Consider the following 16,602-nt stretch of genomic DNA (forward strand, 5'->3'; position numbering starts at 1 on the left):
AGCTTCTTTTGACAGATTCATCCCAGAGATTCTGCAGGGAAAACGGTTTTCTTTTTGATGAGCTTTACAGGTTAAAACGCACACAGTCCTGCCTCCCGAAAGGGGATCGCGATACTTTGTGTTGAGCTTCAGAATTAAGAGACATTTCAAAGTCATCAGTCAGGTTTTCAGACAAAAGCAAAACCATTTTCTCATAAACTCACATTGTTGCGTAGTCATTTTATTCTAAGGCAGATTTATAACAAAGTAGTAAGAATGAGTCAATCTGCCGTAGCCTTGTGTGTTTGTGATGACATAATGTTAGGCCGAAGCCTTTTCCATATAAGGTCCTCTATCTTAGTCTCCCTACACAGACATGACATGCATCTCACAGGCCTTCAGCCCCCACCACAAGACGCTTCCTGTAACATGACTTCTCAAATGTGAAATGACCACAACCCTCTTCCTTACTCCATAATTCCACAGTAGACAGGAATTTACAAACCTAGCAGCAGGGAAGATGATTAGTCTCCCAATAATGCTTACGTGTTACCTTAAATATGTTACCTTACCCTAAATGTGTCCATTATAAAGGATGTACTGGAAGTAGAAGTACTGTCTCATTCTCTCATTAAGTGTTGCGTGAAATCTAAAATGTTTGACGTAAGACTGAATCATAAATCAGTGGTTTAGAAAAATAGCATTGATCTGTTTGGTGAGGAATTCCAATGTATTCAGAGTTTTGGCAGCATCGTACTCCATTGAACAGAGACTTTCTTTGCAGAGGCACTCTACGTCATAAATCAAATACTTAACAAAGCTTCTTTCTCTCTAAACAGAACCTGTGTGTCTTGTTCTCACTATTAATGAATCTTATAGAATCCTTTATTTTTCTCCATTACTTTATTAGTGAGTAAACATCTGCATCTGAACAGTATTCAGAATGAGAGTGACGTTTTTATTATATGCTTTTATGACTGCATTTGATTATAGCTGTATAACAGATGGATTGAAGACACGTGGAACCAATGGACTGTTAATTTTTCTCGGCTTCAGCTGCACTTCTTGTGTTTTTATAGTTTTGAAGTTACAACATCCCTCTGCATTTTCTTCATCTCTCTACAATCAGAAAAAGATGGAGTTCTTCCACAAAGACATTTGTACCACAGATATATTAAGGAGCTATTTAGCTAGTAATGTCATAATCTCCAGTGTACCATAGGATTTACCATAAGACCTCAGATAGATCAACCAAGTATTGTGCAATATGCTGTTAGTTGTGGGAGCAGAGGCACTTGCATGTGGAGTGTGGGACAGCCAGTCATTACCAGTAACTGCACAGCAGTAAAATCAGCAGTGTGGAGAGGACCACAGCAGCACAGCAGCCACACCATTATGTGGCTGGAATCCCATTCATGTAAACGCAGTTGGAAAGACACTTCATTCATTTGAAAAACGTCTTTATCATCTGCCAAACGAACACAAAGCCCTCGAGCAGCCTTCTAACTCCATTAGATTAAGATTGTGTTCATTTATGCTGTGTGAAACTCCCTTTGATGACTTTTGAAAATTTAGCCAAGAAAACGTTTAAACAGTAATTTGTGCTTTACACATTTTTGATTGAATGCACAAATTGCAAAATACAAAGTGGTTGACAGTGTTTGGTAAAAGCCCATTTCTAAAACATCCTGCTCTCTTGAGAGAGCTGAAGTATCAGAGCCAAAGTTCTTGTTCATTACTTATCTGCTCTCTGTCACGAGTGCCTCAGGCCTCTCTTGATTTATATTTATAGACTGTGGATGCCAGGGATTCTTACTGTAACATCTATTTGTTTTGTATCCATGTGAGAAAGCTGGCGATTGAGTGAAAGAAGATGGGATTTATAAAGCGCTCTCTGTCTGCTGCAGGCTAACGTATTAAACATTGTTAACCACATATAAAAACATACCTTTCTGAGAATGTTCCAAGAGTCCTCTCTTCACCTCTAGAAATAGTACACGTCGTACAATTACCATATGTAGAGCTATGTACTACTGTCTTTTCTCACAACCCTACAAGGAGAGGACTTCCGATCGCCTTTTCACTCTCTCTCTCTTTCTCTATGACACACACTAACACTCACAGACAAGGAGACACTGAGAGATGGAGAAACGTGTCCCGAGGACGTATTCATTCAACAGTCCCTCACCAGCTTTTCTCTGCTGTTGACCTTCGGCGCTCTAAGACAGAGCCAGTGATCTCTGAAAAGTGCTTACACTCTCTTTATTGGCCTCTTCACTGAGTTATTTTACTGAAAGTAAATGAGTCAGAACAGACTCAGTAAATGCTGACAGGTGTGTCTGTGAGTGTATGTCAGACATTAGGTGAGCAAGTAAGTCAGTTGAAGTTTTCTACATGCCTCTGTAGTGAGTTCTCTGCCCTTTGTGAGTAGGTCTTAGCATGTGGCTGCACTATTGGTTTCCTAGATGTTGGTATGCATACATCAGCCGCAGCTATGCACTCTACACTTCCCCTACTGATCGACTTGATAATGACTCTAGGAAAGCAGGACTCCAGAGAAATGTGTCAGTCGCTACTGCCACCGCTGTCACTTCCTCATTCTTTCTCTCCCACCCTCCCGCCCTCCCACTCTTTTCCCCTACTTTTTTTTACTTTTTTTTTTCCCCTGTCAGTGTGAGGGTTAACACAGTGGCACATTCTTTATGTCTCATCAGCAGCCTTTTAAAAAGCAGGGAAAAGTCTTTTAGAGTTACCTAACCAGAACACATTCTGAAGGAGTGGGGTGAGCACAAATATGTTGTTGTGTGTTTATCCGTCCAAATCAGAGCTGGATCACATAAAGAACGTCTCTCAAATCTGTGTCACTGAAGACAACTGCAAGTGAAAGGTCTTTTGCATACATTCAAATTTGACATGTTTCATAGAAATTTATTATGGATTTTCCGAAGGCAGATGTGGAGCAAGGAGCTATTAATTTTATGTTCAACACTCAGAGTCAGAGTCATCGGACAAAATACATGCATAGAAGTCACCTGAGCAGCCACTTTAATGTACATGTGTGCACTTCCCATGCCCCTATTTTGAGCGTTTGAGTCCTCAGGCACCATGACTTCAGTTCTTTGGCACAGCAGAGAGATGACAAAGATATGATCATAACAAAGGCATTGTAAAGGTAACCGAGTACATTCAGTTCTTTTTTTGTCCCTGCGTGATCACAGCCAGCAGGGCTGTACAGGTTTTAATGTGCATGTGCGCACTGAGTGATTGATGAGGTGTGCACAGTCTTGTGTAATCACTGGTCGATCCCCACACCTGGTAGAGAGTCATCCCATCGTCATGATTTTATTACGTTGCTTCCTGTGCGTTTCGTGCACGTCTCAGCATGGTGGAAAGCTGACGAACATTAACCCTACTTTACTCACTGGCAGACACACAGTTGAAGAGCTTTAAGCTTTTAAGCCTTTGCTTCCATCAAAGCTACCCTCGGAAAATGAGTTGACTTTTTACATTTCTCATATTAAAAATATTAAGCTTTTCCCCACTTTGCATTCGCTCTGGAAAATATACAAACCCCTTTACTCTTTCCGCATGGTAAAATAGGTTTAATTCACAATACATATATAGAGTTTGAAATACAGAAATGCCAGTTTTACACATTTACCTAACACACAAAGGCTTAGAACCTGAAGGAAAAACATTCACACATGTGGTCAGAAAAATGTTTTACTGACTTGAGTGGCTGAGTCAGGACCTGTGCACCAGCACCTTTCAGCACCACAATAACAAATGAAGCACACGGCAAAGAAAAACCTGGAGAGGCTTCAAGTCTCTGTGTTCTTAAGAGACCCAGCAAAAGAAATGGATGTGGCCGGCGAAAATCTCAGGGGAGAACTGAAGATTCAAACTTACAGACACTCAGTCTATTATTTACTCAGACAGAGCTCAAAGGGGTCTAGAATTCAGAGGAACTGAAATTTCTCAAATGCAGTTGCGCAAAAAAGAGGCAAAAGCAACTCCAACCGAATCTGTGCTCATTGGAAGTGATGCTCTTTCAAAGTACCAAATACAGCATCTAAATGTGTGTATGAATTATACATTTCTGTTTTTAATTTTAATAAAATTGCAAAGTATTTCTTAAATTTTCATAATTACACTTGCATAATATATTTCAAACTGAAATATGAAGTGCACACTCAGTTTCCATGATTAAAAGTCAAACTTTGGAAAATCATGTGGTTTTGATTTGTGGTCAGTGGTCATTTGTTAGTGTGAGTCATTGTGGGAATGTTTTGGCTTTTTTTTTAATGGGCAGATTGTTTTGATGGATGTAGAATCCCGTCCCATGGATATTGTGAAGAGAATAAGATGCCTATCTTATCTGACAAAGGTTACATAAGACAGGAAACGGAAAGGAGAGCACTACACTTTCTGATTACAAGAAAATACCAACACCAAAGTGCAAACAGAGAATTATCGCTTATTCCACTGCAGAGCAATGTAAACCCTGATGTTCCAAATATTAAAAAATCATTAGTGATGGTTGTTTATGGACCTTTTGTTGTGATGTGTCAAAAGTTGCCAGTTAATCTTCCTCTACCAACAGGATGAGCATGTTTAGCTACAATTCTGTGTGAATTCTCATATAAGTGATGTATATGATGAGCGTGTTTTCTAATCTGTTTGCAGCTGACTGATGGAGGCAAGGCAGTCCAAGCCAAGATGAGTGTCGGAGACATCATTCTTTCCATTAATGGCATTTCCACAGAGAGCATGAATCACCTAGAAGCCCAGAACAAGATTAAGGCCTGCACAGGCAATCTCAGCCTCACTCTACAGAGGTAACAGCTGCACATGTGATCGCACACCTTCTACAGTATAATCTATGACTTTTCTAGCTCAATAACTGAATGCACACTTTGTTGACTTTGTTGATTTGCATACACTACCTGTGTGTACTTAAGCCTACTTGAGGAACTTTTCACAGGATAGGGTCCTTACAAACAAAATGACGTTTAAGCAGCAATAGGAAGTTTGATTGCCATATTTGGTTTATTTGTGCTGCATTCAATTTGCCTTTTCGTCATTTGAAACAGATGAGCTCCTGTTGTGCTAATTTAAAACAGTTCTGTGTTCTGCCACAACAGATGCTATGGCCCCGAGGTCCTGCAGGGAGTTTGGAAATGTTAAAAAGATGAGATTAAGCTTGTTGTTTCTTGCCTCGGTTCATATTTCATGTGATCTGGCTTATAATTACAGCTGACTGGCTACAGAAGTATGATATTGGATTGACAGTGATTCCTTTGTGTTCTGAAAAGTTCATTTTAAGACAAAGCAATGGTATTTTTTGCACTGTAGCTTCACATTATAGACTTTATTCAACACATTAGGTTAAGTTACAGTCGAACTATGGGCCCAAGATAGGAAATCCTGCCCTTGGATCTCCAGGAAGGACATGTCTAAAAGTCTAGACTTCAATACCTCATTATAAAAGGACCGTATTATATGTTACTGCTACACAGTGCACACGGAAGAAATGAAGAACCATCTGATTTCTGTGTTATTACAGTGAAGTTCTTAATTAATGGTTTACACATGTTCTTCCTGGCTGTGCAGTGTAGGGCACAGAATCTGTAGAAGTCATTAGAACAGGCTTCAACTTTGATTTGCATCTGATCATGCTGAGTTCATCAACTGCTACTCTGCTCCTGACGTTAGCAAAAGGAAGACCCTGTTATTCTGGAGGCTTTGAGCGTATTAAGGTCCTACTGCAATATTAGAAGCATTTTAAATGAGAGCTCTTAAAGCTCTCTTTTCCTTAATATATGCTTCAAAGAAAATAAAAGCAGGGATCCAACAGAGGTTGTCATTATATTTGTCCTCCGAGGAAAGGTTTCAATTAGCAAACGCCCCAAACAACTTTTATAGTCCATCTACAGGAAGGCTGTAGTTTCACTTATATAGACACCTTGACTAGATTTTCCAAGATCAGTTTACCCAGCTCGGACATTGTTTCATGGAATGACTGTTTGTTTTATTTTATTTTGAAGAAGATGGATAAACAGAAATGTTACAAACAGCGATCCCTTCTCATGAATTGTAGCCGAGCTCTTTACCACACACACACACACACACACACACACACACACACAAACATTACATTTTTTTGCAGCCTAGTGTAAAGAAGAGTAGCTTCAGTGTCGGACACAAACAAATGGACGTGAAGCATGCACACTTTCCAAACTGTAAAACATGTTGACAGAAACTCAAAGCCTGGTTTGCATGTCCTGTCATTCCATCCCCACATCAAAGGAGAAGGGAGCCTCTGTGCTTTAATCGTGGGAAAATATTCCTAAAATAGCACTGTCCCACAGCTGCATGTAATCTACTGTGGGTAATGGATGCACAATGAAACATCAAACATTCTGGTCTCATAGCACATGTAAACTACAACTAAAATCACCCACCGAACAACAAAGGTCTCCTCGTTAAAGATGATATATGATTGTAGTTTGCTTCACTTCTGCCGTTATTCTTCAAGGCTGGTTGGTGTTAATATTGTATATCCTTATCCAGTGACACAGAAAGAAGCCCTTAAAAACACTCCACTGTATTGTCTAAGTGGCTCATTTTTTAAAAGTTTTTATTAAAAATTGTGAAAAAATTAAAAAAAGTGGGCACTTTATATCTAATATCTGAACCTCGGTGTAATGTATGTACCATAAAATACTAGTCAACATGTAGAATTCTGTCTGCAGTTTAGCACCAGTGCAACATTTATTTACCTTTTTAACATATTTATGTAGAAAGTGCTTGAACAGATGACACGTGTACAGTATAAGCTTTCCCCACATTCATGAATCTGCTGTACGCACTGATTTCACTATCAGGGGACATGTAATGAAGGATGTCTATGGTGTATTCAAACACATTGGTTAACATCCAAACACTGAAGTCCAAAAAAGATAACAGTACAGTTGTACATTAATTAGGAGGCATAAAATGGAAATGATTATAAAATGACTGTCACACATAATTTAGTTCAGTAGCTAGGAATATTGTATACAAAAAAAAACAACCTCTAATTAAAACCATTTTATTTTTTATTGTATTACAATGTATATTCTATATTGTCTTGCCAAAAGACACTCATGATTATTGATTCCAATATGTTATGTCCCTGTTGCTAGGTGAGGGGAAACATGTTTTCATCCATAGAGGCAGTGGACTCCCTCGTCATCCTGTCGTTCCAGTAAATCAAAACAGATCTGACTAGATGAGTCTGAACGAGCAAAGAGCTGTTCTGTGTTTTGTGACAAGTGGAGAAACCAGGTTTTCCTTTCCAAGATTGTGGTCTCAGGATGGATCTCCGGATCTTAGATGTCAAAGCAGTGTCTGTTTATTTGTTGGGAGAATATCACTGCCAGAGCAGAATTATTTAGTATTCAGGTTTGTGTAGTCAGGCTGTTTATGTGGTGGATGCAGTGTTTGATTTTGATGTGGATTTACAGCTTCAGTTTCACCACCGTGCACATTTGTACAAGGGACAAAACTCGCTTACTTGTTACCTTCAGCTGGTTTTGCTAAGCAGAACAAAGTTATACAGTTATAAGTTATACAAAAGTTTCATTTTGAAAGTGAGTTCAGAAAAAACGCCTAAACACAGCCCTACATTTCACATAGTAAGACATATGCTCAGTGCAGGTTGCATATAGTCCTTTTTCCAAGCACTAGGCTTGTGATAATGACTTTTTCAGTGCATGTTTTGTGATCTTCCGTCATTTTGAATATATGCTTGCAGCTGATATGGTCAGCAGTTATCAGTGAATTTTATGGGTACTTTGTGTTCTGCCACCATGGAAATCTTGTTGCTGAGCAGCTAACAGTCACCAGGCAGCTGTGGGAAGTAGCCGTCGGAAAGTATGATAATTGATGTTTATTTATTGTCATTGAAATATGCAGCACAGCGCAATGAAACACCACTCCCCAGAGGTTGTGGCTAGCTGCACCTGGTTCCAAAACCTCAAAGATAATACAGATCAACACTGCGAGCTCTGCATTCTGACCATATCCTGATGTTTTACAGAAGAATTTGTATCAGCTCCCACAGAAAGAGTTTTTCAGATTTTTAGTATTAGTGTGTGTGTGTGTGTGTGTGTGTGTGTGTGTGTGTGTAGAACACATGCTGCTTCAGGGAGAACAGGATAGCATGAAGTTCCATACCTGTACATCAATATATTACACATATAAATTATTTTACTCATTCACACTCTTCATCTTTTGATTACATAAGCTCCTTTTTATTCTCAACCTTTAGATTTGATTAACCAAAACTACAACATTGTTTTTAAATATACCTGTGGGCTGTCCCACACACAGACCGTACTTTTTTTTTTGCCTACAGGACACTTACTGTAGGGAAACACAAATCAGCAAGGGAGCTGTGGGTTAACATACAGATACTCTCAAACATGGCGAATGTACACCCAACAAGTCGTATGCTATGGTTATAACAGGGTGAAGTAGAGGACAATCCAATGCAGCCCAGAGCCCCCGCTGACTCCTGGCTGCCTTAGCCAGATGTGGTGTGGTGGTCGGAAGAAAAGTAAGAAAGGATGAGGGGTTATTACATTAGTTGGACGTGCATTAAAAAATACATTAACTAGAATTGCAGTTTATTCTGTTGTGGATGCAGTGTCCAGAAATCCGACCTTGAGAAGAACTCGCTCATTTCCCTACTTGCTTCACCAAGCCTCTGTGACTCTGAATGTCTTTTGTCTGGTCCTGTGGTTCACATTTTATTCTACAATTTATTTGGCAGGACAAGCACACTTGAGCAGAGAGTTATCACTCACTGAGCAGTACTGTACAGAGAAGGGCACGATAAGGCACACGGAGATGAATGGTATGAATGCCCTCCATCACTCCGGCGCATGTGACTGCTGATATGGGTTTTTACTCGACACGTGTACAGACACACCAGACATGGACAGTAACCATGTTAGTGAAGTATCCAGGCAACTGACGGCAGCAACAAAGCTGTCTGGTTACATGTTAGCAAGCGTTAACTCTGGAAATAGCAGTCACGTTTCTGTCGCTCCTTTTGAAACCTTGTGTTCTGACTCTTTCCAATGAAATGACAAAACTCCCTCCTCCAAGATGCTCATTATCAGTGAATATGTGGGAGCAGTGTGAAGAGCGGGAACACGGAGAGATGGGAGAGGCCATGTGCCAGACACAAGCTGTGAGTTTTGCCACTGAGCAGATAGGCTGGCTGCACAGAAAAACAGAAATACAGGAAAAAAAAAAAAAAAGTTATTTTCCAAGCCCTCTAATTCCACATCCCTCTGTTGGAGTATTTGTTTTGCTTTCCTATGTTTTTTTTTCCTCTTTGTTTTTCTTTTTCTTCATGCTTTTTCTCAATTTTTTCATGCAGTGGTGAATCTGAGAAAACAGATGGTGTTTGCCAGGTCTCCCACAGAGTTTTAACAGTTATCACACAAGTTCAATATAGGAGGGCAGAACTTGTTTAACAGTGTTTTGCAGTAATGTAGCCTGTGCATGACATTAATAGGATGTATGAATTCTACTGAGCCCCATCCTCCCATGTATCACACAATAACAGTACCCAGCTCTGACTCCCAGTCTGCTTTGATATGATGAGAGTAAACACAACTGTGACCAGAGAACAGAGCAAAAGACAGAGACAGATGCTTGGAGTCAGATGGTTATTGCAGATCATTAAAGTCTGCAGTTTTCATCTCCAGAGACTGTGTGTGAAACTGAAGTGAAAACAGCGCAGGGAAAATGAAAGGCTACACTTATTTGAGAACTTTGCCCTCCATGTTAAAAAAAAAAAAAAAAAAAGTTTTGTGAGTCTGTAAGCTGGTAAGGCGTGTGTGGGTGTGTGTGTGTGTGTGTGTGTGTGTGGTGAGAAAGCTGTGTCTATTAGCTGCTCCATCATTCAGTCAAATGCCATATGCCAGATTGTTTCTCTTGGCCCTCAAAGAGACAGAGGCAGGGTGGAAATGCGTCAGCCTGCTTTGCCCTCAGGCGTATTTCTCCGGCTAGCCTCCCCATTCTGCTATTCTGGAGCTGTGTGTGTGTGTGTGTGTGTGTGTGTGTGTGTGTGTGTGTGTGTATGAGTGTAGAGAGAGAGAGAGAGTGTGGGTGCACAGAGAAGTCTACGTTGATGAAAACCACACTCAATGACTTTTTTTCCCCCCTTCCTAGTAATTTTTTTTCTGTCAAGTTAATCTGATGTGTATTTATATCTTGCACATATTCATTAGCTTTTATTTAGTTATATAGTCTAAACTAGGCCCATAAATAAATCTTGTACATATCTGCATCTGTAATCTAATAAAACAAAACTGATTAGATTAGGAGGAACCAACTGATGTCTGTGACTGAGCATAGCCATGACTAGGTTTTCAACAGGGGCGAGATTTCTCTGTATTGTGAACACACAGTAGCACAAACTGCGATCTGCAAGCAGTCAGATACACCAGATACATTTCAGATATAAACACAGGCAAAATCAGAAACTCCTCTGATTAAGATCTTTTGTATTTATGGGTAAGTTTAGTTTAATCGTGTGGTACAGAGGACAGCTTCCTTCAGAGAAACTATGACATCTATGAAAAGTACAGATGAACACGGATATAGATATAAATGCATTCTTTACACTCGTCTAATTATGAAGAAAATGTATGTATTTATAAAAGTATTAATGATTGTTTGCCAAAATCATATGAATTTGCAGCATCTAGCCTTTTGAATAAACCTGACAAATAAAGTGGTTCATTCATGAAACATAAATAAAACTGTAGTACAGTTTTGATGAAGAATAATGATGTTTTTTTTAACATGTTTCCCTAATTTCACGATAGTTTGACTACTCAGAAGTGAATTACTGGGAGTGTGTTGCAGAGGCCAGCACGAAAATTAGAACGACACAGATAATTCACACACCACCACGAGGACAACAGGCCTGGGAACTGTAGTGCAGCTGCCGTCATGATACTATCCAGTTACACACAGATTAACCAACATGTACACTTGGACAGCAAAAAGCAAATACATGGACGTCTCTCCACACACTCACCCAGTGTTTGTGTCTTTGTAATAGCAGAACAATAGTAGGTCCAGCTAGGCCAGGAGCAGAGCAGATGTTTGCGGGACCACCTTAACAAGTGGGTTTTTTTTTTTTTTTTTTTTTCAGCTTGCTCTGGGAATAGTGAGATAGAGAGTGACTCCACCCAGCTGCCCCACTCTGGGCCACTGATGGCAGATACACACTGCCTCATTGTAGACTGGGTCCTATTTGTAATGGAATGTGCTGTCTGATCTTTAGACCTTTTGCTGTTGTCCTTGGCGCAGCGCAGTGTTTCTCCATAAGCAAATCCAATAGCACAAGTACACTGGAAAATAAGCATACTGTATATTAACTGCTGAGTGGAAACTGTAAATGCAAGCATGGGCATAGATGACATCAACATCTGGTCGGAGGGTGGGGCTCCGTCATAACCCAGTGCCAGGCTCAGTCAGAAAGGAAATGCGTGAGAGTTTGTTGACTGTTTTCCTAATATGGCAGAGAAAGGAAAGACGGCAGCGGACATACCGTAGCTCATGGTCCGGAACCAGCCTTGCTGACTCACTGTCTGTATTTTTTTTTTTTTGTATCTTGTTTTTATGAGGAATAAGGGACACATTGTCTGCGTATCAGGACTATATATAGGACACATTGTTTGCAAAGGCATCTGTCTGGATTTGAGTTTCAATGTTTCACTAACAGTCATTTTAAGGTATTTCAGCTTACTGAAAGAGACTTACAACTGTCTTGTTTGACATGAAAGGCAGGTGGTGTACTGCATGTCTGACATACATTAATACACAATACATGCTAAAAAAAACTTCTTACTTCTTAAAATTTTAATATTGTGGTATACCATAGAAAAAAGAGAAGAGAAAAGGAGAATAGTAAGAATGAAACAAAAAAACAGGGGATGAAAGGTTTGTTGGATATTTGCCGGTTTCTACTGAGGGTAGCTCAAGAGGAGATACAAACAGACCACCCTCCTCTCCCATCGGTGCTAAAACTGTGGCAGCTGCTTCAATCATAAGTGTAAATCAGACGTACACAACACTTCAACACCAGCCTGCATGTGGACACGCACCCTGAAGTACAGTGTGTTCACACATACTGGTGGTTTTGCATATTTTAGCACCTTAACTACAAATTATATATAATTATTGTTAAACATTTTCCAGAGCTTACAGCTTTGAACGTTTCCTTCTTTCCAGGCTGCCATTTGTTTCCATTTATTTCATAGTGCAATAAAAGTCCACTTCCAGAACTTGAACCTTGAGATAGGTAATCCATCACTGGAAACATTTAAGTACCTTTCATTTATTTATTATTTTTATTTAAAAATCAAAGTTATGTTATTATCACACAGTAATGCAATTTCATTTTGACAACTCTACTTTTTGGAGCATTTAAAGGATGCACAGACATCCAAGATACTGTAATCTGTCTCTGACAAGGAACAGATGAAACATGAACTCAACTTCAGTCTTCAGTTCAACAACGCAATATTATATAAATACATTTGTCTTTTAGGGTGCTTAGTTATGTTTATGCATTTACACTGTCTGCAGTTCTCAATAATCCTTTCTAGTCCAGATACTAGGTCTGATCAATTTTTGTAAAAAACCAAGCACCGAGCACATTTGACATATCATATACTGTATCACAAAATACCATCAAGGGGCCCAGAACGAAGCAACACAGAACACAACACAGAGAACACAAAGTAATCTAACCCTCTGTGGGATCAAATTAGGGTTAATACAATTTTGAGCTTGTAAAGTGATGTTCACAAATAAAGTTTGTAGTTGTAAATCAACTTTTGTAAACATTTGTAATAAATTCAAGTTGGTTTATGTGTAGAAAATACAGATCACATACACAAACTTGAATTTCTCATGCAGAATTATTACACTGGTTTGCATTTTAAATTATGGATGTGTATTGAGCAGTGATTTAATAATTCTCTTTCTGTCTTCACAGACCCTCCAGTGCCCCTAAAGATGCAGTGCCTAAGGTATGAAGTAAAATATTCACTAAAGAAACTGTATATTTACTAAAATTCATCTGAATTCCATTTGTTATATGAATTTAATATCCAATTAATTTAATGGTGAGCATTCTCATGTTGCCCTTCTGAGATTATGTCAGAACACAAATTGGCTTGGCATGCAGAACTGACCTAAGAGGCAACATTTTAAAGAACCTCTTAAACTTGTATGGCACAGGCATGACTTTCATCCATACAGCCGTGAGAGAACACTGTTGATTTTGATGTGATTTTTGTGCAGTGCTTTTGCGAATGCTGTTTTACATGCATGAGTTTATTGTGGATTTGCTGTGTGTGCACGTTGTGTGTCTTCACCTTTTTATCCAGGATGAACCTCAAGAAATCATTAAGCCTGTCCCAATCACTCACCCTGCCCCAAGCAGCACATACACCAAGCCTTCAAGTCAGCCCAATCCACTATACAACAAGACAGCTCGGCCATTTGGGGGGAGCAGCAGTGCGGTTACAGCTTCCTCTTCCCCAGCTGCTCCCAAAGTAGCCTCGATTCCCTCTGAATCGTCTGCTTTCACGCCAGCTGCCCCTTCTCAGCCGCCACAGCCTCCGTTTCCGCTGAGGTCCAGCCTCCCTGCACCAGACTCTGCTTCAGCCAACTCAGTTTCCAGGCCCAGCCCTGCTCGCTCCGCCTTCACCTCCCCATCTGCCTCTTCATCCTCATCTAACTCCTCCTCCCCTGCCAGAGTGACAGCCCCCTCCTCCCATCCCACTGTCCCACAGCCCTCTGTCTATAACACACCTATCAACCTCTACTCTAATGCCAATGCTTCTGAGGTCGCTATTGGACAGAGACGAGGTCTTTTGGAGAGCCAGGGGGTGTCGGAGAACTTCAATGGGTAGGTACCATTCATCAAATGCACTAATAGAATTGTTTTGTCCTACAATGTCCCTTTTTTATCTGAAGAGTAAAGCTGAAGTCTGGTGTGTACAGTGGCTTCAGAAAGTATTCAGACCCCTGCACTTTTTTCACATTCTATTGTGTTGTGGATTAAATTTAAATTCAAACATTTTGCTGATCAATAACTCAATAACCCATGAGATGAAAATACTTTTTTAGAAGGTTTACCAAATTTATTAAAAATCCAAAATTGATATCTCATATTTACAAAAGTATTCAGTCATTGAATTCAGTACTTTGTAGAAGCCCCCTTTGGCAGCAGTTACAGCTTCGAGTTTTCTACGAGTTTCGCACACCTGGATTTGGGCAGTTTATCCCATTCTTCCTGGCAGATCCTCTGAAGCTCCTGGATGGGAAGGGCCTGTGAACTTCCATCTTCAGGTCTCTCCACAGATGTTCTCTGGGGTTCAAGTCAGGGTTTTGGCTGGGCCACTTGATGACAGTCAGAGACTTGTCCAGAAGCCACTCCAGCACTACCCCAGTCTCAGGTCGCAAACTCTATGAAGCAGGTTCTTTCCAGGGGCCTCTCTGGATATAGCTACACACACACACACACACACACACACACACACACACACACACACACACACACACACACACACACACACACACACACATACACACACAGCATGATGCTGCCACCACCATGCACCTTGCTTCACCATTTGGATGGTATTAGCCTTGTGATGAGCAGTTGCTAAATATTTGCCAAACATTGTGTTTCTGCTCAAAGACTTACATTTTTGTCTAATCAGACCATAGAACATTTTTCCTCTTGCTTTCCCCAGTCCTTCAAATGCTGTTAGGCGCACTCCATGCAGGCTGTCATATGCCTTTTACACAAAGTGGCTTCTGTCCAAAGGCCTGATTGATGGAGTGCTGCTGAGATTGTCATTCTTCTGGCAGGTTCTCTCATCTCTGCCAAAGACTTTTGGAGTGACCATTGGGTTCTTGGTCACCTCACTGACAAAGGCTTTCCTTGCCCAGTTACTCAGTTTGGCCAGACAGCCAACTCTAAACTTCTTCCATTTTATAATTATTGAGGCCCCTGTGCTACTGGGAACTTTCAAAGCTTTAGAAATGGCTTTATACCCTTGCCCGAATCTGTGCCTTTCCACACTTTTATTGTCTACAGAGGTCTACAGAGAGTTCAATTTGTGCCTCAGCAAGCAGTCTGAATACTTTTGTAAATGAGAGATTTCCGTTTTCAATTTTTAATTAATTTGCAAAACTTGTTTTCACTTTTGTCATTAGCGGTTATTGAGTATTGATTGATGAGTAAAAATGGCAATTTTATCCATTTAAAATGAGATCTCCAACACAATAAAGTTTTCAGCACAGTGACGGAGTCTGAATACTTTCTGGAGCCACTGTGTATATAGAATAACCTCACTATTTATGTTGGTGTAAGTATGAAATATGATGGATTGATTTGGTAATATACCTTCACTGTGTGCTTTAATCTGCCAGAAGGAGTTTTGGTCCACAGAGACCGCAGATTAGTGGACATTTTTACTGTATCTGAAAGAATGTACATGTATCACAGAAAATTAAAGACTCCATTCTGCTTTGCCTATATTACTCCATGCCCACAAAATATGTGTCTCATTTAAAAAGCTAACAGTGAAACAGTCCATCAGCATCAAGTTTTCACACAGCTGCATACAAGGAAAATCCAAGGCATACCGCACATCTTGTTTAAATCTCTGAAAAGGGAGCAAAGTCTAGACAACATGCTAACTGATGCTACTGCCTGCCTATCATTAATTGACAGTGGGGTTCTCAACTCTGCCAAACACACAGTCTGCCCAACAGGCAACTGCTGGTGTAACACTTGTTTCTAATTAGCCAGAATCCTGGCAGATCAGTTCTGTCTAGCGACCAGGGACAGAGCTAAGTTTGACTCGACTGGGCTTCATCAGCAGGGTTTTGGCTCCCTGGTTGGGTAACAGTAGACTGAGCTGGGTTTAAGTGCTTTGCCACTTCTTTTTCTCTGTCACCTGAAAAAAATAGGTCACAGAGATCTGCTTTTATTGGCTTTAAGTGAGCAAAGCTTATTGGACTCCCTCACACTTGAATACATCTGTGAAACCTACCTATATCTGTCTATGTTTTTATACAAAGGTACAAACAGTAGTGAGATGATCTTTTCAGAAATTTTTGTAACAGATTAATAATACATTCTGCATTTGGCCAGGTAACTTGTGAGAAATATAAAAGATGTTTACTGAAATTACTGTGTCATCTCTTCAGTCTTTCTGTCACCTTTTCCAGGTGTATTTGTTGCTGCATGTGTGTGTGTTTGTTTCCTGACCTGCATGCTTTGTTTGTGTGGTTTCTGTGGTTTTCCTATCTGCACATTCTCTCAGAAGGGCCTTTCAGTTAAAGGGTACGTGTTTGGACTGTGCTCTTTTTCTCCGACCGGTCTATTCATCCTCTTTTCTTGGCTTCAGTTCTTTTCCATTTACCTTTTTCTTTGCCAACAGGAGGAAGAAGAGACAGACATCAAGTTAGTGCTGCGAATGATAATATAGTGTCTTTCTAACCACGTGGAATGTGATTACAGCCTTC

At 40.1% G+C, this 16,602-nt stretch overlaps 1 protein-coding gene across 4 annotated transcripts in view; it reads left to right on the forward strand.

The window, feature by feature from the left end:
- Positions 1-16,602, forward strand: part of LOC111234167 (PDZ and LIM domain protein 5-like) — a 38,577-nt gene that overhangs the window by 11,701 nt on the left and 10,274 nt on the right. For 2 of the 4 annotated variants that reach the window (XM_022762118.1, XM_022762117.1), the window contains exons 3-5: positions 4,666-4,817; positions 13,052-13,085; positions 16,518-16,540. In XM_022762118.1, coding sequence (XP_022617839.1) covers positions 4,666-4,817; positions 13,052-13,085; positions 16,518-16,540 — 209 coding nt within the window. Of the gene's footprint in view, positions 1-4,665; positions 4,818-13,051; positions 13,086-13,445; positions 13,970-16,517; positions 16,541-16,602 lie in introns of all 4 variants that reach the window. The other 2 variants (XM_022762114.1, XM_022762115.1) reach the window with 2 other exon arrangements.

The sequence above is a fragment of the Seriola dumerili genome, unplaced genomic scaffold (assembly GCF_002260705.1).
Source record: "Seriola dumerili isolate Sdu_G_001 unplaced genomic scaffold, Sdu_1.0 BDQW01000442.1, whole genome shotgun sequence".
In the NCBI taxonomy this organism is placed as follows: Eukaryota; Metazoa; Chordata; class Actinopteri; order Carangiformes; family Carangidae; genus Seriola; species Seriola dumerili.